Genomic DNA, 25,461 nt, shown 5'->3' with positions numbered 1-25,461 from the left:
TATCACTCTAACAAGAATCTGTAGCATTAGCACACAAACAGCTACCACATTAAACAGTTTAATCTTTTGACCAGGGTTGCAAGATTTTGACTCTTGATATAATATGTGAGGGGGAACAGGGTTTGGAAAGGGTGTGAAATGCTTATTTGAAAGTCATCTTTAATCCCAAACTCTGCCATAACTTAGCCATACCACCTAGCAACCCTAATGCTAACATAACATAAAACCACACACGGACCACTGCTGTACACAGGGAGTGATACTTTATGTTAAATTATTGGTTTATATTACTCTTTTAGAATTGACCGTGATGGTGCCACTTATGTTAGACAAACATAACAAAATAAAAATGATCAAAATGAAATATAAACGTGAAAAAAAATCGATTACGCTGGATGACTACATTTCCCGTAATGCATCTGTGATTATTGGACACCAGTTCCTGGTGTTACTGTTTTGATATTTGTGCTTATGTTTTCCTTATTTGGTGTACATTATAACAGAAACGTTTACTTAATGTTAATTTTGAGCATGTTATGTGGCTTTTTTGTTTCTTACTTTTGTGTTTTTATTCGATCGAATGCGAGTTTTCTTGCTTAAAACGGCAACAGTAGAACGGTTGGTGGGACCCACCGACCCCGACGAGGTACACGGTCAATTTTCGCTTAAATTGAGAATTATCTGCTTTATGGTTGAAATTACAGGTTTGTGGAAATGATTTATGTTAATATGGCTGGTTTATAAATGTAGTTTGGTTTTGGTTTCATTTGCCACATAGTTAGAAACTACAGCGTATACTTCAGCGGACTACTATAGGCTATAGCTACTACTTAGTAGTGTAGTATGCAGTATGTGAACGTTTCCATATCGACCAATAAGAATGACGTTCTATGTGCACATACTAGTTAGTATGCTAGTATGTATATTTAGTGCGCAAGGAATTCGGTTTTGCAAAACACCTATTACACAAATCTGTAAAGCCAAAATAACCTATATGGCCAAAGGTATGTGGATATATATATATATGTATGTATTTAAGTGGTGCTTCTAACAAACTAATGCTTCCAGCTTTGTGTTAACAGTTTGTGGAAGGCCCTGGGCTGATCCAGCATGACTGTCCTGTACACAAAGCAAGATCCATAAAAAGTGATTCTAAAAATTTGGTTTGAAGGAGCATAAGTGACCTGCACAGACCCCTGATTTTGAACCATTGAACACCTTTGGGACCAGACCTTTTAGTCCAACATTAATCCCTAAGCTCACAAATCCTATGTAGACTAAATGGGCTCAAATTCCCACACACGTACTTCCAAAGCTTGTACAGAAAAGTGTAGACTCTAGACATGCAGAACTACCTATAGAAGGGGCGCCGATCTAATCACACACTACACAAAGTGCACCTTCTGCGTGTTTTTAGGTATTAAGCGGAAACCTATGCACACATGGAGAGAACATGACAAACTCCTTACTGACAGCAACAGAGGGCTCAGGACTCATGTTGCTGTTCGGTGCCCTGATTTACCAGCTGTGTTATCATAGCCCATGGCCCGTGCTCATGGCCCGTCCTCCCACAGACAAGCCAGTCATTGTTTGGTAGCAGAGCTGAGATTCGACCTTGTGATCTCGAGATGTCAGCTCTGGTGGGCTAACATGTTCTTGTGATTTCTTTCAGATCTTCTGTAGTAAGCAGATTGTTGTTCTCTCCATCATGGAGTCCAGTAAAGCAGCCCAGCGTAAGCAGAGGCGGCGAGAGCTGGACGCCAGGAGGAGTAAATATCGTGTCAGGCTCGGATCATGGCCAGAGAGCTGGAGCACGCTCAAGGAACGGTTGGGTTTCTCTAACCACTCGGAGCTCGCAGAATATCTGCTGAACAGGTAACCAAACACCTCAGGTTCATGCGGATCAGGTCATTGGGGCGTCCCAGAGCACCCAGATACATGATTTAGTGAATAGTCAGTTTCCAATGTTGACATGAACTTCACCAAAATTTCTGCTTCATTACCATGGAGGGGGTGGCGCATGATTTTGGGCATAACTTAGGTTGGCGCGTGTAGGGTGGAAAATCTTGCTTTCCGCTTTGCTATCACGCGGCCGGTGCCTACATGCCGACTCACGATTGGCTATGGGTCTGTAGGTAGGAGTGACAGTCGCTGGGGCAAGTGCGACCTCTGCAGTTTGAGGGGGACCCCACCACTGGCAGGTGAAAAGAAACGATCAGCTCTGCGTGTGTTGGTAACACATGGTTCACATGGCATCCAACACACACTGAGTTAGAGGATGAGGGAGATAATAAAGCAAGAGGTGAAGCAGATCAAGTAGGGGAAGAAGAATCATCAGTAGAAAGGGGATAAAAGGGGCAGCTGGGGGTACAACGGGGCAAATAGGAAGCCTCCATATGTTGCAGAATTCGTGGACGAGAGAATGCACAGTGCCCTTGTTCCATTGGACACTTTTGGGATGAATTGGAATGTTGATTGCGAGATAATCTTTCTAATTTGTTTCACTAAATGGGCACAAATTCTCACAGACACACTACGAAATCTTGTGGTAAAGCTTTCTCAAAAGAGTAGGGACTGTTGGAGCAAAATAGGGGCAAATTCATATCAATGCCCATGATTTTGGACTAGGTCATGGTCAAGTGTCCACATATTTTTGGCTTTGTATCATGCCATAGCTCACTGTCCCGGTTCTACTGGAAACATTGGGCGCAATGCAGGAATACCCAGGTCGCCCATTCATGCCAGGGCTTTGACCATCTCCCGCTTGTATACGTATGTGTAGTAGGTCCAGCAGTGTTGTTGGGATTTTTAAACACCTTAGTGTCAGTGCTAGACTAGAGGAAGATTGACGCGGCTCCAGTCTTGAACTGTCCACCTACAACCAGCACTGACAGGGTATGTGCTCCCAACAACACTGCTGTACCTCATGCATCATATCATTACCATGGTAGTGTCCTTGCAGGGCTGTGAATGTTCCACCACCTGAACCTCATCTGGTCGGCTCTATTGATAATCAGGGTACAGGGGGGTAAAAAAAAGATTATATAGCGAGACAGATGCTCAACAGTCAGTAATTGTATACCCAAAAAGTTCATATGTACCTAATAAAGTGTTCAGTGATGTTAATGAGTCAATTTTCTTCCCACAGTTACTCCTCCAAGCTGTGCAGCCGGTGTTCAGGTACTAAAACTACGATTCTCATGTTTATCTTAGCAAACACACCTACTGCACATTTATCCCTTCTACTGTCAACACTGGAACATGGCCAAAAATGTTGGGACTCCTTCACTACGCAACGTTTCTCATTTTGCTTCTGCCCGAGGAGGGCTATGACTAACATTAAAACCGCTTCTTTTCACCTGCACCAGGTGGGTTACAGAGTACAGAGATCTGTATCGCGCACGGAGAGTCTGGAGTTTTGTGTAGAATGATATCAGATTTGCCTTTGAACGACAAAGCATCTGTTATTGCAACAATTTTCTGAAATATATTCCCAGTTTAGTCATATCCAGTTCCCTAGTGTGACCCACGATCTGCTCAAGAAGAGTCAGATGACCACACGCCTGCTCTGACACGTGCCCAATCTGTGGCCGCCGGTGTTGGGTTCACGTATGGAGAGTCACGCTAAGCTCCATGTGACTCGCGCAGTGGCCCGGACCAGTCCTGGGGACCCCGTTCGACCTTCCCTACCTCAATCACGGCCAGTTGTGTTTGTGGGAAGGCCCGGCCGGGTTGGCGGTTGATGTAGATGTTACAGTAATGTTACACATCAGTCAAGTCTTCTCAGTATAGGGGTGAGTGTGTTTTTTGAGGGGTGGTGGGGGGGGGGGGGTATCCCAGTTTAAACATTGCCAGTTCTCTTGCTGCAATCCTCTTGCCACTTGTACCACCCTCTTGCTGGTCGAGCAGGTCCGAAACTGTTGCATCTTTTTACCTGTCAGCAGGGGAATCTTGCAGAGAGCCGCACTGTGCACGGAGAGCGCCTCTGTTTGACTCGGCCAACTGTGCCACCAAGGATTAACAAACCAAGCCTAGTGGTTGTAGCCTAGCAGTTAAGGTACTGGACTAGTAATCAGAAGGTTGCTGGTTCAAACCCCTTGAGCAAGGCCCTTAACCCTCAATTGCTTAGACAATATACACCGATCAGCCATAACATTAAAACCACCTCCTTGTTTCTCCACTTACCATATAGAAGCACTTTGTAGTTCTACAATTACTGACTGTAGTCCATCTGTTTCTCTGCATGCTTTGTTACCCCCTTTCATGCTGTTCTTCAATGGTCAGGACACCCACAGTGCAGGTATTATTTAGGTGGTGGATGATTCTCAGCACTGCAGTGACACTGACATGGTGGTGGTGTGTTAGTGTGTGTTGTGCTGGTACGAGTGGATCAGACACAGCAGCGCTGCTGGAGTTTTTAAACACCTCACCGTCACTGCTGGACCGAGAATCGTCCACCAACCAAAAATATCCAGACAACAGCGCCCCGTGGGCAGCGTCCTGTGAACACCGATGAAGGTCTAGAAGATGACCGACTCAACCAGCAGCAATAGATGAGCGATCGTCTCTGACTTTACATCTACAAGGTGGACCGACTAGGTAGGAGTGTCTAATAGAGTGGACAGTGAGTGGACACGGTGTTTAAAAACTCCAGCAGCGCTGCTGGGTCTGATCCACTCTTACCGGCACAACACACACTAACACACCACCACCATGTCAGTGTCACTGCAGTGCTGAGAATCATCCACCACCTAAATAATACCTGCTCTGTGGGTGTCCTGACCATTGAAGAACAGCATGAAAGGGGGTAACAAAGCATGCAGAGAAACAGATGGACTACAGTCAGTAATTGTAGAACTACAAAGTGCTTCTATATGGTAAGTGGAGCTGATAAAATGGACAGTGAGTGTAGAAACAAGGAGGTGGTTTTAATGTTATGGCTGATCAGTGTACAGCCACAGTACTGTATGGCGCTTTGGATAAAAGCATCTGCTAAATGACGATGGTAACGCTCTAGAGGTTTGCTAGTAGGACGCCACTAGTCTGCTGGGTGGAAAAAGACATGACTAAAAAGTGGGCGGGGTCTTCGACGCTGTGTAAGCACCCTGGTTAGTAGTCCGAGGCGCCTGTAATGAAGTGGAGGAACGTGGAGACCGACCTCACGCGCCGATCCACCGAAGTACGGGGGGATAAGAAGGGATTGTGGGAGTGCGCACATGTCAGGAGAATATACCATCCTCATACACCATTGGGGAACTGGCTATGACTAAACTGGGAGAACAGGGATAAAATGCATCAATGCTAAAATCGCTCCCTCGTCTGTTTCTGGTTTAGGTAACAGGAAGGACTCGATCACGGTGACTCTGACGTCCCTGCGTCAGCTGGTCATGCTGGTACACGACCATGCTCAGCAGTGTCCTCAGACCCCAAACCTACAGATTGGCGCAGGTTGGCACCAGCTAACGGGGGGGCAGGAGGTGTCCGAAACGGAGGTGAATCTAAAAATCACCTGTGACGGAGGGGACACGTTCACGTGGTGTCCGAAACGCCCCGATAACGAAGCCGGAGGTGAAGCGGATCAAGTCGGGGGGGAAGAATCCGGACCGATAGATCTGTCCGAACAGAAGGTCAGGAGAAAGGGGGTAAAAGGGGCAGGAGTGGGTACGACGGGGCAGAGGAGGCAAGACGAGGCTTCTGATGACACCACACGACTCGAAAAGGAGGACGAGGCCGAGCAGAACCTCTCCGAAAATAATAAAGACGCAGGTAACCGCAGTTTCCTTCAGATTATCACAAAGTGTCGACATTTTCCTCGAGCTGTGAGTTCATCATCACTTTCATTCTACTGCAGAGCAGCCTGAACAGGAAACACAATCACAGGAAGGAAGTGATGCAGGGCGTGCAATCCGGCCCCCAAAAATCAGGTACACGCTGGCATAATACACTCATACACACACACACACACACACACACACACACAACCACTATACACTCATACAGCACCACACACACACACACACACTACTATTATACACTCATACACACACACTACTATAATACACTCATACAGCACCACACACACACTACTATTATACACTCATACACACACACTACCATTATACACTCATACAGCACCACACACACACACTACTATTATACACTCATACACACACACTACTATTATACACTCATACAGCACCACACACACACACACACACTACTCTTATACACACACACACACACACACACACACACTACTATTATACACTCATACACACACACTACCATTATACACTCATACAGCACCACACACACACACACACACTACTCTTATACACACACACACACTACTATTATACACTCATACACACACACACTACCATTATACACTCATACAGCACCACACACACACACTACTATTATACACTCATACACACACTATTATTATATACTCATACAGCACCACACACACACACACACACTACTATTATACACTCATACAGCACCACACACACACACACTACTATTATACACTCATACAGCACCACACACACACACACACACTACTATTGTACACTCATACAGCACCACACACACACACACACACACTACTATTATACACTCATACAGCACCACACACACACACACACACACTACTATTATACACTCATACAGCACCACACACACACACACTACTATTATACACTCATACAGCACCACACACACACACTACCACATGCGTGTCTTTGGATAGCACAGGACCCTCTGTGACCCTGGACAGGATAGAGAGAGTAAATATGAATGTGTTTGTTCTGTGTAATATTTTATATGCTTGTAGTTACAGGAGGGTTCCAGGAGATATTAGTGTAGTACCAAACTTAGCCAGGAGGAGGAGGAGAGCAGGTCAGCCTGAAGAACCTAAACCAGACAGCATGGGTCAAGATAGGAGAATCAGGTTTGTTTTATACAAACCAAACTATTTTATACATGTTGCCATGTCACAATTATATAACCCCTACATAATATTACTGATCTTTAAACCTACTGCTAGTCTGTAGTTAAGAACTAAAGAACAACCCATACAAAAGCTCATTGCACCAAAAGGGCAAAGGGTAAGATTTTTTGCATTTCTGGAGATACCTTTGGGAGTATTGAGCAGAGGTTCCAAACTGCCTGGGTGTAGCAGAAAGCCCAAAATTTCAGGACAACAAAGATACACCTCTGTGTTACTGCAACAGACTTACTGGACCTGATAAAAGCTGGGACAAAGGTGTCAGTGATTTCCATTAGAAGATCCACTTAACATCCAAGGACCTGATGGTGTGTCAGGGATGATGTGGGAACCTAAAGTCTCGATCATCTGACCCTCATCCTGGATGCACAGATATATCAGGGCATTTTGAAGTGGAATTGAACCTGGTTCATTGTCGGGCTCTTTCCAGTAAGCACGTCAACAGAAGCTCGGCTTAGCAGTCAGTCCTGGAATATCCTGGAGTGGATCTTCTCAGGGTCCAGATTTAAATCCTGTACTAAATCTTTGGTGGGGTTTAAAGGAAGCAGCAGCAGCAGCGTTTGCATGAGAAGAAGCTTGTTAGCACTAATCAGTGATCAAGGCTAAAGTATGTAAGGAATTGCAATAGGGAAGTGGAAATGACTAAATTAAAATTGATTTTTCCATGTGTTAAGTAAACCAAGTCTGAGGCTCATTTTACCCTGTGAGTTTGACGGCTGCTGGAAGACGTTTTCCAGTCGTCGATACCTCAACGTAAGTCACGTTTATTTTATTAATTTCATCCATTACTCTATCCTGGTCAGGGTCCCTGGAGGTCCTGTTCTATCGGGAAATACTGAATATGAAGGCAAGACTGGAATAACCTGGACAGGGCGCCAATCTATCGCAGGGCTTTCGGCCTTCCCCCTCCTCCAGACATAGACAGTCATGACTGTGTTGATGTAGAAGCTGATAGCATTGCTGAGATTCGAACCCGGACCCCTTTGTAAATATTAACATAATAAAAAAGGTATTTCGGTATGAAAATTGATTAACATTAGTACAAGGCGTTCTATTACGCTAGCCCACCACCTCTCAGATCCTGGTTTGAATCTCAGTGGTGCTATCAGCTGGTCAGGCATCTACACTGGCACCCCACCCTTGGTATTCCTGCCTCTCGTCCAGTGTTTCCCATGGAACCGGACCTGCCGAGACCCTGACCATGATGAATTGAACTCTTGACGTGTATGTCAGTAATCAGTTTGTAGAGCGTCTCTAATATCATGCCGTGATCTGTGTCACGTCCAGCATCACATGAAGTACCAACACTTCCAGCAGAGGATGTTCGTCTGCACCCATCAGTCATGTGGGAAATCCTTCAACTTCAAGAAGCACCTCAAAGAGCACGAGAAGCTGCACAGCGGTCAGTCGTTTATTCCCTCACTGACCACAACATACCTTAAATATAAGTACTTTTATATACACCGATCAGCCATAACATTAAAACCACCTCCTGTCCATTTTATCAGCTCCACTTACCATTTAGAAGCACTTTGTAGTTCTACAATTACTGACTGTAGTCCATCTGTTTCTCTACATGCTTTGTTACCCCCCTTTCATGCTGTTCTTCAATGGTCAGGACCCCCACAGAGCAGGTATTATTTAGGTGGTGGATCATTCTCAGCACTGCAGTGACGCTGACATGGTGGTGGTGTGTTAGTGTGTGTTGTGCTGGTATGAGTGGATCAGACACAGCAGCGCTGCTGGAGTTTTTAAACACCTCACTGTCACTGCTGGACTGAGAATCATCCACCAACCAAATAAACATCCAGCCAACAGCGCCCCGTGAGCAGCGTCCTGTGACCACTGATGAAGGTCTAGAAGATGACCGACTCAAACAGCAGCAATAGATGAGCGATCGTCTCTGACTTTACATCTACAAGGTGGACCGACTGGGGAGGAGTGTCTAATAGAGTGGACAGTGAGTGGACGCGGTATTTAAAAACTCCAGCAGCGCTGCTGTGTCTGATCCACTCATACCGGCACAACACACACTAACACACCACCACCATGTCAGTGTCACTGCAGTGCTGAGAATCATCCACCACCTAAATAATACCTGCTCTGTGGTGGTCCTGTGGGGGTCCTGACCATTGAAGAACAGGGTGAAAGGGGGGTAACAAACCATGTAGAGGAACAGATGCTCTACAGTCAGTAATTGTAGAACTACAAAGTGTTTCTATATGGTAAGTGGAGCTGATCAAATGGACAGTGAGTGTAGAAACAAGGAGGTGGTTTTAATGTTATGGCTGATCGGTGTGAAGTACGTAAAAATCAGCACTCAGGCGGTGCAGCAGTAGACTACGCTAGCCCACTGTCGCTGGGATCAAGGGTTCAAATCCCAGCAGTGCTATTGATTATTTTAGATAGCTCTGTTTTTGTGGCATGTTCGTGGCATGTCTCACAGATATTTTGTCAGGAATAGCTTCCAGTTGTAGATCTGGAGACTCCATGACCCCAGAAGCTATGATCTTCATGTGCTCAGGCACAGGTTCTGTATAAAGGTGGTGATGTGGGTTTTTTTTCGGGCAGATCAAAAGGACTACATCTGTGAGTTCTGTGCTCGAGCCTTCCGGACCAGCAGCAACCTGAGAATCCACCGCAGGATCCACACTGGAGAGAAACCACTGCAGTAAGACAGCACACACACACACACACACACACACACACACACACACACACACACACACACACACACACACACTAGCTTTTAGTCCAATAATGTTAAAGATGACAGTCCCAGTAAACTAGGTGTGGCCTCTGTACCTGTCAGTTGGTTCTGGTTTCGAGGTATTTTTTTCCCATAAGGATGTTTGGGAAACCTGTTAATGCGTCCATGGTCCCGTGGAGCTGCAGATATTTTAGTCTCATGTAAAATAATGAGGTTGTTTTTGACACTTATACACTGAAAATAACACAAATATAATATAAACACACTGAAATACAATTACTAACAGTTACACATCAATAAAAATACAATAAAAGCTGCACTTTAGTTTTACTTCTTTATTGTTTCCTGACGCTTCTTAATGGTGGAGATGCTCGATGTTTCGTTCTGCGCCGCTGTGCCGTTATTTCCTATGAAGTGTGATGGCGGTGCACAAAACTTAGCATTACTTACTGTAGTAAAACAGCGAGTGAGGAATGTGATTAGTGGAGGAACTTATGAGCAGTAATAATGAAGAGAAGTTTAGTGCTCCTGTCTCCTTCTTTTACTACATTAAACCACGTTAAGCTTTATTTTCAACCAGAAGCGTTTTAGACTCTGGGAGAAGCTGATTCTGATCATTTCTCAGAAGCTGGAGCTGTAACACAAGTTTAAAAGTGAAACAGGGAGGAGAATCCAGATAAACACAGATATATGTGGAGCTGGAACACTGGATCTGCACCTTATTCCACACTGATGCAGATTCTGATTAGATTCACATGCTGATCAGGTTTTATCGCTCAAGCCGAGCGCCAAACAAAGCGGCAGTCGCGCACACGACGAGTTTAAGGTACAAATTTCTTGACGAAGGGCGTCGAGTTACAAGGTACCTCTGTACTTGTTACAGCTTATCACAGATGTTTGATTGCAGTCGTTGCTGCACAGGGTGGCACTATCAGTTATTAAGTTTAGAAGGGTGATAACTTTTTACTATTATCTTTATCTTTAATGAAGAGAATGGTGATTTAAAAGCCTTGTTTCATCATACTTGTAGGATGTGAAACAATTCAATGTGGCAAATGAGCAAAAATAGCAGAAATCAGGTGAGGGGGCGAATACTTTTTCACAGCGCTGTGAAACGTCGGTGTTGTTTGTTTCTCCACACATGATCAGGTGTGACATGAGTGTCTGTGATTTGCTTTCTGTTTGTATTCTCCGGTGTGTGTGTGTGTGTGTGTGCTCAGGTGTGAGGTGTGTGGGTTCACCTGTCGTCAGAAAGCCTCTCTGAACTGGCACATGCGTAAACACGATGCTGAGCAGGGCTACCGGTTCCAGTGCGATGTCTGCGGGCGCCGCTTCGAGAAGCGAGACAACGTCACGGCACACCGGAGCAAGAGCCACACCCATCACATGACCTCGGACCTCCCTGAAGATCCCACCATTGCTTAATGATCTCTCGCTTGTGTAGTTCCTTCCTGTGAGGGTCGCAGAGGTGCTGCCGTCAACCCAAAAACACTGGGTGCAGGGCAGAGATACACAATGAACAGGGCGTGTCCAGTCTACACTTATGTTTAGGAGACTACAGTGGAAAACACTGGACGCAGGATGGACACAGAATAAATCCTGGACATACTGCCACTTTATTGCAACACAAGGGACAATTTAAAGCAGCCACTCCACCTTCTGCATGTTTTTGGGAAGTGAAATAAATCCTAATTTAGTATAGGAGGTTAATATCAACCCTGGTCTTCACGACCCTGGACATGCATTGGCTAGCATCACCCTTTTGGACACGAAATTATACCCAGTGACCGAATTTACGTCCACCCTGTGCACGGTTCTGGAACATAATAGGAAACCGGAACACCCAGAGGAAAACCGCACAGGCACTTTAGAATGCAACGTGTCTCACCGATGGTGACCAGAGGCCCTGTGATGGGTTGCCGTCCTGTCCGGGGTGTGCTACTGCACTGTACACATTGCTTTCGGGCAAATCTGAACCCACTGTGACCCTGACCAGTGGTAAAAATGAAATAATGTGACATTTTGATTTTGCGTCCAGACCTTGGCAGCCGTCGGACGTCGGAATGTTTAAATACTAATCACATGTGATGTTTTACTGGTACAGTGATGGTTCTGGATGGGATTACTCCCAGCGTGCATGTAAACAAAGATTTTCATCAGACTGTTGAGTAGAGTGAACATATAAACTGACTGCATGTCTTTGGACTGTGGGAGGAAACCGGAGCACCCGGAAGAAACCCAGACGGACACTGGGAGAACATGCAAACTCCACACAGAAAGGACCCTGACCGCCCCACTTGGGAATCGAACCCACGACTTTCTAGACACATTAATGTTCGAAAAGGACGACTTGGAGCAGTCTGTGACTTCTGATAAGATAGACAGACAGATAGATAGATAGAAAGACAGACAGACAGACAGATACATAGACAGACAGACAGACAGACAGGGTTGCAGTGGGTCTGATTTACTGGCTGAAAGGTAGGAAATACCCTGGACACGTCGCCAGTCCATCACATTCACACTTAGGGCAGTTGTTTGTAGTTCCAGTTGACCTGACTGCATGTCTTTGGACTTGTTGGAGGAAACCCAAGCAGACACGAGGAGAACATGCAAACTCCATACCCTGATAAACACACGGCAACCCTAAATAATCACATAATCACAATCAAGGAATTTGATGACCACACCACAGAGGTCAATTTACAACTCACTTATTATTATTATATGGTCATTAATAAAAAATGGTGCACATTATTATTATTTCTGGAGATGTTGGTATGATTTAGATCCTGAAATAAACTTGTAAGTCAACTTAAATTGCTGAATGTTTGATTTTTGGTAAAGACGTGTTTCAGTCATTCACCCACAAAAACTAAATGTACATTTTCAGCATTTCGTTTTTTATCCAAAGCAACTTACAGTACTGTTACAGTGTACACTCACTTTCTTCACCGCTTATCCAATTAGGGGCGCGGGGGGTGCTGGAGCCTACCCCAGTTTTTTCAGTAAGCGCAAGGCAGTAACACAGTAACACCCTGGACGGGGTGCCAGTCCATCGCAGGGCACACACACACACATTCACCTATAGGGCAATTCAGTGTCTCCAATTAACCTGACCGCTTGTTTTTGGACTGTGGGAGGAAACCGGAGCAGACACGGGGAGAACATGCAAACTCCACACAGAAAGGACCTGGGGATCGAACCCAGGACCTTCTTGCTGTGAGGCAAACCGGAGACAGACAGACAGACAGACAGACAGACAGACAGACAGACAGACAGACAGACAGATAGATAGATAGATAGATAGATAGATAGACAGACAGATAGACACACAAATAGATAGATACAAAGACTTGAACAGTCTATAATTTTTATGGAAGGTTTATTTTAACAGAGAGAGACAGAATATCAACAAAAAATCCAGAAAAAAAACATTAAATAAAAGTTATAAATTAATTTGTATTTAATTAAGGGAAATAAGTATTTGATCCCCTACCAACCAGCAAGAATTCTGACCCCCACAGACCGGTTATGTGCCCATGAGGAACACAAATTAGTCCTGTCCCTGTATAAAAGACTCCTGTCACAGAATCAGTTTCTTCCGTTCAAATCTCTCGACCACCATGGGCAAGACCGAAGAGCTATCAAAGGACGTCAGGGACAAGATTGTAGACCTGCACAAGGCTGGAATGGGCTACAAGACCATCAGCAAGAAGCTTGGTGAGAAAGAGACCACTGTTGGTGCGATCATTCGAAAATGGAAGAAATACCAGATCACAGTCGATCACCCTCACTCTGGAGCTCCATGCAAGATCTCACCTGGTGGGGTAAGAATGATTCTGAGAAAGGTGAGGTCAGTCCAGAATTACACGGGAGGAGCTTGTCAATGATCTCAAGGGAGCTGGGAGCAGAGAAATGCTGGATATGACCACAAGAACACCATCCCCACCGGGCATTTCTCTGCCTCCAAACACGGCGAGTGGAGTTGATGCCAAAGAGCTCAATTTTGGTCTCATCTGACCATATCACATTCTCCCAAGCTTTCTCTGAATCATTCAGGTGTTCATTGGCAAACTTCAGACGGGCCTGTACATGAGCCTTCTTGAGCAGAGGGACTTTGCGGGCACTGCAGGATCTCAATCCATTACGGCGAAGTGTGTTACTAATGGTTTTCTTGGTGACTGTGCTCCCAGCTCCCTTGAGATCATTGACAAGCTCCTCCCGTGTAATTCTGGACTGACCTCACCTTTCTCAGAATCATTCTTACCCCACCAGGTGAGATCTTGCATGGAGCTCCAGAGTGAGGGTGATTGACTGTGATCTTGTATTTCTTCCATTTTCGAATGATCGCACCAACAGTGATCTCTTTCTCACCAAGCTTCTTGCTGATGGTCTTGTAGCCCATTCCAGCCTTGTGCAGGTCTACAATCTTGTCCCTGACGTCCTTTGATAGCTCTTTGGTCTTGCCCATGGTGGTGGAGAGATTTGAACGGAAGAAACTGATTCTGTGACAGGAGTCTTTTATACAGGGACAGGACTAATTTGTGTTCCTCATGGGCACATAACCGGTCTGTGGGGGTCAGAATTCTTGCTGGTTGGTAGGGGATCAAATACTTATTTCCCTTAATTAAATACAAATTAATTTATAACTTTTATTTAATGTTTTTTTTCTGGATTTTTTGTTGATATTCTGTCTCTCTCTGTTAAAATAAACCTTCCATAAAAATTATAGACTGTTCAAGTCTTTGTAAGGGGGTAAACTTACAAAATCAGCAGGGGATCAAATACTTATTTCCCCCACTGTATATAGATAGACAGACAGACAGACAGATAGATAGATAGACACACAGACAGACAGACAGATAGATAGACAGACACAGATAGATAGATAGATAGATAGATAGATAGATAGATAGATAGATAGATAGATAGAGACAGACAGACAGATAGATAGACAGACAGACAGATAGATAGACAGACACAGATAGACAGACAGATAGATAGATAGACACACAGACAGACAGACAGACAGATAGATAGACAGACACAGATAGATAGATGGATAGATAGATAGATAGATAGATAGATAGATAGATAGATAGATAGATAGATAGATAGACAGGTAGACAGACAGGTAGATAGATAGACAGGTTGCTCAAGGGCCCAACAGTGGCAACCTGGCAGTGGTGGGACTTGAATCGGCAACCTTCTGATTCCTAGTCCAGTATTTTAACCACTAGGCTACAACTGTCCTACATGTTTAAATGTAATTAAAACACCATCAAAATCCCAAGACTGCCATGAAAGTCGCTGTTTTTCATCTTTAACTGTATGTAATAATAAAGGGAGACTCCAGAATCAGGAGGATTTCTTCTAAATCATCTTGAAACTGAATAAATTTGCATAAATTACACTAATAGCGCGCTGCCGCTCCTCTTTTAGTCTATTTAGTTGATTGATAGCAATTACAGCCAATTATATCGATTTATAGTAGATGGGCGGTTCTCTTGTACTCAAAGCTGCAATCTTATTGGCTGTATCCTGTACGTTGAGCTCCCGCCTTTATACGGTTACCATGCCTAGATTGCGTCTCTCCCTGGACGGTCCATACAGCAGCCAATCAGAAGTCAGGGGGCGGGGAGTTTTCGGATGCTGTCAACCGTTGCTTACTATCAGATCACATTGAGCTCAGCACGGCGAGGAGAGGCGCCGGCGGTTAGTGTTCGTCTTACCGGCGAGGAAAATGATCCAGTTTATCTTTATTCTCTTTACACACAGGTAAATGCGTTTTATTGTTTTGATTCTAGCAAATTATTCACCATTTGAGTTGAGTTAGAAAAATAATGTCTTTAGCTGACAGAACTGGCGATACCTCAAATTTTTACCTCTGGCTGAATCTCAATCGGGTCAATATGTGTAGCAGTAGTGCACTCGGTAGTGTGCCTAACTCTTACTCACGTTAGTACTTTAGTGTAGGGAGTAGCGTCGTATTTGGAATCGAGCCCTTGCTGAAGCGTAGTCTTTTCGATTGAACTCGTTCGTGTTCAGTGACGGTTTTAAAATACTAATTAATAATTTAAGTTTGTATGTTAGAACACGGTTCGGTTCGTTATGTTGAAATGTTTGTTTATTTTTTTTAATCGGAGAAATTTCCCCTAGTAAGCGTGCCCCGCTTTGAACTCTACCTATGACTGAATCTCAATCTTGTCAATATGGGTAACCGTAGTGCACTCGATAGGGCGCCTAGACCGTTATTTTACACCAAGCGTAGTGCACTATGTAGGGAGTATTACTGAATTTGAGATTAGGCCATACTTAATCTTCCTGCTGTAAGGTTGAATAGTAAGTAGCATCATTTTTTATTGTATTTTGTATTTTGTCATAGCAAAATCATTCATCCTTATTTAGGCATTTTAGTTCTACACTATGTGGCCAAAAGTATGTGGACATCCTTTATAATATTACATGTCAGCCACACCCTTTCCTAACAGGTGTATAAAAGCAGTTATATTAACTACACCTTATGCTTTCAACTCTTTAAGTAACTGATTTTACATGTGTGCAAAGTCCATAAAACAATTTTTGGGGTGGAACTGCAAAAGCCTGCACAGAGCTGATCTTTACCTCATTATAAACACCTTTGAGATCAATTGGAACGTCGATTGTGAGCCAGGCTATCCCATGCAGCATCAGTGCCTGACCACACATGCTCTTGTGACTAGATAAGCTTAACATACTGTGTAAAGTCTTCCTTGAAGACCGTAGGCTGTTATACCCACAAAGAGGTAAAGAAGGAGGGTTTCAGGCGATATATTAGTGCCCATGGTTTGTGGATGGGATGTATAACAAGCTCATGAATACATTTGGCCACAGTGTGTGTAATTGCATATAGTTGAATCTTAATTGGGTCATTGATTGATGTCGTACTGTGCGTAATAATATTTTGTAGGATAGTGGTAGCTCTGTTGGACCCCTGAGCAAGGCCCTGAAACCTTCATTGCTTCGATCGTCTGTGGTCACAACTGTAAGTCACTTTGGATAAAAAAAAAGTATGTGCTAAATGCTGTGAATGTAAACGTAATGTAAATAACAACTGTATGGATGCTGTTTCTCCATCCATAGTATCATGTTTTCAGTTTAGCTCTTCAGGCTTTATGTTGGCTCGTTCATTGTTCCTCTAACGTGGTTCCTCTAGTAGTATCCATCCCTCTGGTTGCTGGTCGTCCTCTTCCTCTTTTACCTTGATTACAGTGATTAGGACCGGACCAAACGACGACACGTATAGACGATACGTACGTGAGGCCGTGTGAGCGTGTTTACAGGTGAGATCATGATGCGTTGGTCGTAGATTAAGTGGATAATTGAAGCTGCGCTGCTGTTACAGGACACACTGATGATTTTCTCAGACTGTTGACCTGCGAAGGAAGCGAGCCGAGAGAGATTTATGTCATACATATGACGACGAAGGAAACGATCCGTTTGTAAGTTAAATGATTAAGGTTTTGCCGCTCAGGTGGCGCAGCGGTGAAGTACGCTAGCGCACCAGAGTCGGGGTTTCTAGATGCATCGTATGGAAACTCGGCTCTGCCTTTCCGACCGGGCTGGGCGGCAGTATGAACAACGTTTGGCTGTTGTTCAGGGTTAGGGGTAGAGTCGGAGGGAGGGGCGTGACCCTCCGTGCGCGGTGTCTCTCGGTGTATGAACTCGGCTCGTGCGGGTGAAAAATGCCGGCTGTACTGACTGCGTGCCGGAGGGTGTGTCCTCAGTCAGCGGCAAAAAGGGTCGAATCAGTATAGAGGAGCAATCAGGGTCATTGGACACGATTAGATTGGGGATAAAAGTTGGGGGAACAAAGTGGGAAAAAATAGATAATTAAAAAAAAAAAAAAAAGATTACGGTTTTATCCTGTTCAGGGTCGGGGTGGGTCCGGTTTCCCCTGTAGTCATTGGGTACAATGTAGTAGCACACCCCAGACAGGATGACGATCGATCTCTGGGCCTCGGCCACCCACCCCCCTCCACCAGTTATATCTGTATGTAGATGCCTGACTGGTCGATAGCACTGCTGGATATTGGAAGCCTGGATTCCATCACTAGTGGGCTAACATAAATTACCACTGCGCCAACACCGAGGAGAAAAAGTAACAATGGTAATATGTTTTAGATTTAAAAAAAAAAATTGCATTTTCCTGTAGTTGTTTCCAAAAATGTATTTAGTAATTAATGCCACTCGATTGGCGCAGTGGTAAATTATACTAGTCCACTACCACTAGGGTTTGAATATCCAGCAGTGCTATCAGCCAGTCAGGCATCTACATACAGACATGATTGGCTGAGCTCTGGGAGGGGGTGGGGTTGATGGATAGAGGCCCTGCAGTCAATTGTCATCCTGTCTGAGGTGTGTCTGGGTTGTGTTACTACTATGTGTCCAGTATTTCCAGGGAAACTGGACCCACCCCGACCCTGAACAGGAAATCGCACCTAATCACCTAATCTTGTTTTGCTGGATCTCTTAATCTAGTCATATCCAATTCCCGATTGTGAATCTGCCACTTGCAGATGAAGGAGAGCCGGATCACCACACGCCCCTCCGACACACGTCCAATCTGAGACCGCTTCTTATCACCTGCCAGTAATGGTCCCGTGGGATTGTACCCTGTCTCGTTGCGTTTGTGTGGATGCCCCGCTGTGCTGAGATTCGAAACGTAGGGTTCAAACACTACGCAGAGATGCCGCTCGGGTGGCGCAGCGGTAAAAACACGCGCCGGGACCAGAGCCGGGATCTCGAACACATCGCATCGAATCTCGGCTCTGCCTCGCCGTCTGAGGATGAGCGGCCGCATGAACAACGATCGACCTGTTGTTCGTATGGGCGGGACTAAGCCGGATAGGGTCAGCCTCTCATGATCTCATGACCGGTGCGATCGCGACCTCTGCCGGCTGATTGGTGGCGCCTGCACAGAGATGAGAAGAGAGTGCTGTCGGGGTGTGGTCCTCCGTACACGCAGCTAGGCCGCACTGCACTCGTCAAGGTGTAGGTGACGAGATGCGTACGGCTGCTGCCCACGTGTCGGAGGGGGCGTGGGTTGGCTTCGTTCTCCTCAATCAGAGCGGGGATCGGCATTGGTGGAGAGGAAGCGTGACGCAATCGGGTAATGGGACGCGCTAAAAAAAGGGAGAAAATTTACATTTTCAGCATTTAGCGGACGCTTTTATCCAAAGCGACTTAAAGTATACAGTCTAAGCAATTGAGGATTAAGGGCCTTGCTGAAGGGCCCAACAGCAGCAACCTGACAGTGGTGGGGTTTGAACCAGCGACCTTCTGCTTACTAGTCCAGTACCTTAACCGCTAGGCTACAACTGCCACAGAAAATGCATAAAGAATATATATACTGTATATATATATATATAAGAAAACACTACGCAGTGATTGCTAGTGCGTGGACCGCTGCACCACCCGAGCGCCTTGACCACGTTTTATTCTTGATGCAGAAGCTTTGGGATCCAGTTGTCTGACTATCGCCAGTCATAACGGTCATCAGAAGGAAGAAAAGCTCGAGAGTGGACGCGTTCATGACCGGGACACCTGAGCGGTGGCTGTGTCCTTTCAGTCTTGGTTTAAACGAAGCGTGGAACACTCGTGGTTTCAAAGCGTCCTGGTTCGTTTAGTCCCGGTCGTCTCCGATTACGACGGGACGTTGTCGTTACGACTGTAATTGCTTTTACGATGGTGGTCCGTCGTCGTGGAGCGTGCAAGCTGCGGTGGAGGGTCAGAATCCTTTATGTTAGTCTAAAACAGGGGTGTCAAACTCACGGCCCGCGGGCCAGATCCGGCCTGTACGATTGTCGTGATGGTTCGAGTCGTTACACAGACGCGCTTATAATTCAACGGGACGCCTGTGCCTTCAAACGGCAACCGGTGACATCGTAGTCATGGCAACTAACTTCGACCTTCGCCGAGAAGCCATGTGACTTTTACGGCAAAAGAACGCGGGTAGTAATGTAAACAATAATAATAAATATAAATAATTATCTTGCAGTATAATACAGAAGCATCGTCTGTAAGTCGTGGCGTTTATATTCTCAGTTGTTAGTAAATGTTTAGTGAGTATATCACAGCGTTTTAGTTACAAATTTACCATAATTAAATACTGTTGTTACGTTACTATAGCAATTAGTATCTTTACACACAATTTTAACTCGTTAGCGCTATTTTACGTTTGGTTAAATCTCATATTGTACCAGATGTAACACTTGACTACAGCTGTGTGCTTTTACTGTATTAAGTTCTTTATTGTTTTTATTGTTTGTATTTTTACTTCATTTTGATGCACACAGCTGGGGAGCAAATAAACCGACTGTATTCTGAAGGGAGCTGTCTGTCTGTCTGTCTGTCCGTCTGTCTGTCTAGCTGAGAAAGGGGGATAAACTATTAGTGAGGGCAGAATGATTATCTTAAAATACACTGTAAATCCTAAATAAACTGCATCTCTCAAAATGCAGGCTGATTTTGTGACCTGCAAAGTGACACATCCCACCAGTAGATGATGTTACACATATTTACACATGATCCTAAAATGTACAAGAAGATAAATAAGAAAATGAAGCAGAAGGAGGAAATGTAATGAAAGTGAAAACAAGTTTGTGCTTCAGGAAGAGAAACCGGTGCGTCTCTTGTGTTATGAGGCCGCGTCTGTGGTAAAGTAGAACGATATAAATGCAGAATTCAGCCTCCAAGAAAATCAACAGACTGCAATCACAGCAGGATACGTTACAATCGGCCCTTTGAGGGCCACAATAATGCTGATGTGGCCCTCGGTGAAAATGAGTTTGACACCCCTGCCCTAAAAGCTGTAACTCTCAAGCCTGTAAAATTAGATCCGTCTAATCTAGAGGCGTCATCAGATCCGGAGTCTGAATATCCAGCAGTGCTATCGGCCTGTCGGGCGTCCACATACAGACGTATTCGGGTCTATCTGGGAGGCGCCATCCTGTCTGGGGTTTGTGTCTACATTGTGCCCAGTGATTGAGAGGAACTGGACCCACCTCGACCCTGAACAGGATAAAGACACGAGGCGAGTTCATACTGGGATCTCCATTATCCCTCGTGTCAGTGCAGTAATGAGGAATCCCTTTCAGCCCTCCCTCCCTCCCTCCCTCAGACACAGCCGGTCATGTCCGTCTAGGCCCCGGGGGGGTCGGTCGATATCAAAGCTGAGATCGGAACCTTAGAGTTTGAGGGCGTCGATCCATCGCGGGGCCTCAGCCGTCCCCTCCTTTAGACATAGCCGATCGTGTCTGCTCGGTGGGTATCACTATCATCTCGCAGCATGTTCTCCCCGCGTCTGTCTGGGTGTTACGCGGCGTACGCGGGGATCGAGTCCGCGCCGTGGACCAAACCCACAGGCGCAGGCAGAAGTGATTTGGGACGCGACCCCGTTCTCTCGGCTCCGCAGCGTCTCCGGAGGGTTTCAGGACTTCTGAGCGGCACCGTGCCAAGCGGGGCGGTGCCGGCGGGACTGGCGCTACGAACGGCGCGCGCGGTGCAGATGGAGGATCCGCGGCTGCCGCGGTGCCGCCGGCCACGCTGCGGTTCCCTTACGGATCTGGACCAAAGCCTGGAGTGACCCAGCTAGCAGAATAATGGGCGTGAAGACACGGTGGGAACGCTTTTGGGATGAATCGGAGCACTGATTGGGAGCCAAGCCGTCTCGCCCAACGTCCAAATCCTAGAAGAGTGGAGGCTGTTATAGTCGCAACAAGTGGGCTAGTACAATAATAAAGCCTGTAGTGTTGGACAGGGATCTCTGACAAGCTGCTGGTCGAGTGTCCAGATACTTTTGACTGTAAAGTTTAGATATTTCTAGTCTCCAGATGGGGTGTAAACATGGACGCGTTCTATTCTGACCGAGGTGTAAACATGGACGTGTTCTATTCCGATGGAGGTGTAAACATGGACGCGTTCTATTCCGATCGAGGTGTAAACATGGGCGCGTTCTATTCCGATCGAGGTGTAAACATGGACGTGTTCTATTCCGATGGAGGTGTAAACATGGACGTGTTCTATTCCGATGGAGGTGTAAACATGGACGTGTTCTATTCCGATGGAGGTGTAAACATGGACGTGTTCTATTCCGATCGAGGTGTAAACATGGGCGCGTTCTATTCCGATCGAGGTGTAAACGTGGACGTGTTCTATTCCGATGGAGGTGTAAACATGGACGTGTTCTATTCCGATGGAGGTGTAAACATGGACGTGTTCTATTCCGATGGAGGTGTAAACATGGACGTGTTCTATTCCGATGGAGGTGTAAACATGGGCGCGTTCTATTCCGATCGAGGTGTAAACGTGGGCGCGTTCTATTCCGATCGAGGTGTAAACGTGGGCGCGTTCTATTCCGATCGAGGTGTAAACGTGGACGCGTTCTATTCCGATCGAGGTGTAAACGTGGGCGCGTTCTATTCCGATGGAGGTGTAAACATGGACGCGTTCTATTCCGATCGAGGTGTAAACGTGGACGCGTTCTATTCCGATCGAGGTGTAAACGTGGGCGCGTTCTATTCCGATCGAGGTGTAAACGTGGACGGGTTCTATTCTGATCGAGGTGTAAACGTGGACGTGTTCTATTCCGATGGAGGTGTAAACGTGGACGGGTTCTATTCTGATCGAGGTGTAAACATGGACGTGTTCTATTCCGATCGAGGTGTAAACATGGGCGCGTTCTATTCCGATCGAGGTGTAAACGTGGACGTGTTCTATTCTGATCGAGGTGTAAACGTGGACGTGTTCTATTCTGATCGAGGTGTAAACGTGGACGCGTTCTATTCCGATCGAGGTGTAAACGTGGACGTGTTCTATTCTGATCGAGGTGTAAACGTGGACGGGTTCTATTCTGATCGAGGTGTAAACATGGACGTGTTCTATTCCGATCGAGGTGTAAACATGGGCGCGTTCTATTCCGATCGAGGTGTAAACGTGGACGTGTTCTATTCCGATCGAGGTGTAAACGTGGACGTGTTCTATTCCGATGGAGGTGTAAACATGGACGCGTTCTATTCCGATCGAGGTGTAAACATGGACGGGTTCTATTCCGATCGAGGTCTAAACATGGGCGCGTTCTATTCCGATCGAGGTGTAAACGTGGGCGCGTTCTATTCCGATCGAGGTGTAAACATGGACGCGTTCTATTCCGATCGAGGTGTAAACATGGACGGGTTCTATTCCGATCGAGGTGTAAACATGGACGCGTTCTATTCCGATGGAGGTGTAAACATGGGCGTGTTCTATTCTGATCGAGGTGTAAACATGGGCGTGTTCTATTCTTTTTGCTAGTATAAAAAACCTACGCGGTTTGTTAGCGCTGACTTATTTTCCTGCGCGTCTCGTGGACGTTAGCGCTGAGATCCTGGTGCAGGCGGTGCAGAAGGAAATGATGTGGTTTCAGTGGGGCTATTATTTGCTGCAGCGTGGAGGATCTGTAAACTAGGGCAGTTGGGCACATGCTGAGCTAAGCAGAGAGAGATGAACGTGTCCTTATGATAAAGATTTATTATATATATATATTACTGCAGCCAGCGTCGCTTTCTAAACCCAAACCGTCCTGTGGTCAGACATTCCTCTCCCTGAGAGTCATTTCAAGGCTGGATGACCGCAGCTCCATCCTGGCACGTCCTCCCGTGTCCTCCCACAGGACCATCACAGGACAGGGATGACCACAGGACCACCACTGAACAAGGATGCGGATGACCACAGGACCATCACTAGACAGGGATGACCACAGGACAATCACTGAACAAGGACGGGGATGACCACAGGACCATCACAGGACGGGGATGACCACAGGACCAGCACTGAACAAGGACGGGGATGACCACAGGACCAGCACTGAGCAGGTATTACTACTGGAATCCATTCATTAGCACTGGACAGGGATGACCAAAGAATCTGAAATGGATGGAGATGATCAAAAAACTAGAACTCGATGAGACTGACCACAGGACCATCACTGAGCAGATATTACTACTGGAATCCATCTGTCAGCACCAAGGAACCTGAACTGGACAGGAATGACCAAGGAACCAGAACTGGGCAGGGATGACCAAGGAACCAGAACTGGACAGGAATGACCAAGGAACCAGAACTGGACAGGAATGACCAAGGAACCAGAACTGGGCGGGGATGACCAAGGAACCAGAACTGGACAGGAATGACCAAGGAACCAGAACTGGACGGGGATGACCAAGGAACCAGAACTGGACAGGAATGACCAAGGAACCAGAACTGGGCGGGGATGACCAAGGAACCAGAACTGGGCAGGGATGACCAAGGAACCAGAACTGGAGAGGAATGACCAAGGAACCAGAACTGGGCAGGGATGACCAAGGAACCAGAACTGGACAGGAATGACCAAGGAACCAGAACTGGACAGGAATGACCAAGGAACCAGAACTGGGCGGGGATGACCAAGGAACCAGAACTGGACAGGAATGACCAAGGAACCAGAACTGGGCGGGGATGACCACAGGAACCAGAACTGGAGAGGAATGACCAAGGAACCAGAACTGGGCAGGGATGACCAAGGAACCAGAACTGGGCGGGGATGACCACAGGAACCAGAACTGGAGAGGAATGACCAAGGAACCAGAACTGGGCAGGGATGACCAAGGAACCAGAACTGGGCGGGGATGACCACAGGAACCAGAACTGGAGAGGAATGACCAAGGAACCAGAACTGGACAGGAATGACCAAGGAACCAGAAACGGAAGAGGAATGACCAAGGAACCAGAACTGGAGAGGAATGACCACAGGAACCAGAACTGGGTGGAGATGACCAAAGAACCAGAACTGAACAGAGATGGCCCCAGGACCAATACTGGGTGGAGATGACCACAGGACCAGTACAGGACAGGGACTGAGATGACCACAGGATGACCACGATCGGTTTGGATGAGCACAGGGGGGCGAGTCCTTCGTTCAGGCTGTTAAATCTTACCTGATTTTAATGGACTCGGTCGCTTTGCTGAAGGGACTTCTGTCAATACTGATGTAGCATCTCTACCAAACAGGAAGTATCAGGCTTCTGACAGGAAATACGTCTGTAGCCCAGGTCCCAAATTAGCCACATCTGCTGAAGTACCAACAACCCCCAAGTACCCCCCCCCCAGGCTCAGCTATAAAGCGGGAAGTGAAAGTCAACACAATAGACGGGTTGGTAGAGACGCCCGTCCTGATAACTCTGGGTCCTGTGCCAGGGACCATCTTGTTTTACGCGTGCATTCGGGCATAATAAATATTAAATAAATTCATAATGAAAATGAGCTAAGAGCATCCGTTGCTGCTGAGTGTCAGAGTTTGTGTTTTAAGATGTAAACAATGGCAACAGTAATTATAGGCAAGTTTATTAATGATCAAACTGAGTTCACACTCAATAAATACCTGTAATTTAGACCATATTCAAACAGCCTCGGTGTACTAAAACACTTAATGAGGGTTATATGGCATCGCAGACTGCAAATATTCTCTTGCTGGAATGATTTAAATGTATTTTTTCGTTGAATAAAAATGTATTGACATGAATAATAACTTAAAATGTAGTTTATATTGTTATGTTAATTATTTATAGCTACTAAATAGATGGTTAATAGTGGCGCATTAATAACCGGGCTAGATCTGCTCTGCTCTCTAGAGTCGTATGCAGGTTCAGTACAGGTGTGTATTAGTGTAACGAGCACCATC

The 25,461-nt window shown here is 45.9% G+C and overlaps 2 protein-coding genes across 2 annotated transcripts in view; both read left to right on the top strand.

The window, feature by feature from the left end:
* The first annotated feature begins 550 nt into the window (after positions 1-550).
* On the top strand, positions 551-12,536 carry znf692 (zinc finger protein 692). Its single transcript, XM_062998717.1, has 10 exons — positions 551-646; positions 1,673-1,875; positions 3,149-3,180; positions 5,335-5,766; positions 5,852-5,924; positions 6,839-6,955; positions 7,687-7,765; positions 8,300-8,414; positions 9,584-9,683; positions 10,943-12,536. The coding sequence occupies exons 1-10, from the start codon at positions 581-583 to the stop codon at positions 11,145-11,147; spliced, it is 1,422 nt and encodes a 473-aa protein (XP_062854787.1). The 5' UTR covers positions 551-580; the 3' UTR covers positions 11,148-12,536.
* A 2,883-nt stretch (positions 12,537-15,419) lies between these two features.
* Positions 15,420-25,461, top strand: part of fcho1 (FCH and mu domain containing endocytic adaptor 1) — a 55,894-nt gene continuing 45,852 nt past the window's right edge. The window contains exon 1 of the mRNA XM_062998812.1: positions 15,420-15,503. The gene's annotated coding sequence lies outside the window, so the exon portion shown is untranslated. The remainder of the gene's footprint in view (positions 15,504-25,461) is intronic.

Source organism: Trichomycterus rosablanca, chromosome 7 (assembly GCF_030014385.1).
Source record: "Trichomycterus rosablanca isolate fTriRos1 chromosome 7, fTriRos1.hap1, whole genome shotgun sequence".
Classification (NCBI taxonomy): domain Eukaryota; kingdom Metazoa; phylum Chordata; class Actinopteri; order Siluriformes; family Trichomycteridae; genus Trichomycterus; species Trichomycterus rosablanca.
Note: the sequence above shows the minus strand (reverse complement) of the source record. Positions and strands in the feature narration are given on the sequence as shown.

What these genes read in the sequence shown, in the direction of transcription:
- znf692 (XM_062998717.1), top strand. Translation starts at nt 581, where the DNA reads ATGCGAGTTTTCTTGCTTAAAACGGCAACAGTAGAACGGTTGGTGGGA. An exon ending in GACCCACCGACCCCGACGAG is followed by an intron (nt 647 to 1,672) that starts GTACACGGTCAA and finishes GATTTCTTTCAG; the next exon opens with ATCTTCTGTAGTAAGCAGAT. An exon ending in GGTCAAGATAGGAGAATCAG is followed by an intron (nt 6,956 to 7,686) that starts GTTTGTTTTATA and finishes CCATGTGTTAAG; the next exon opens with TAAACCAAGTCTGAGGCTCA.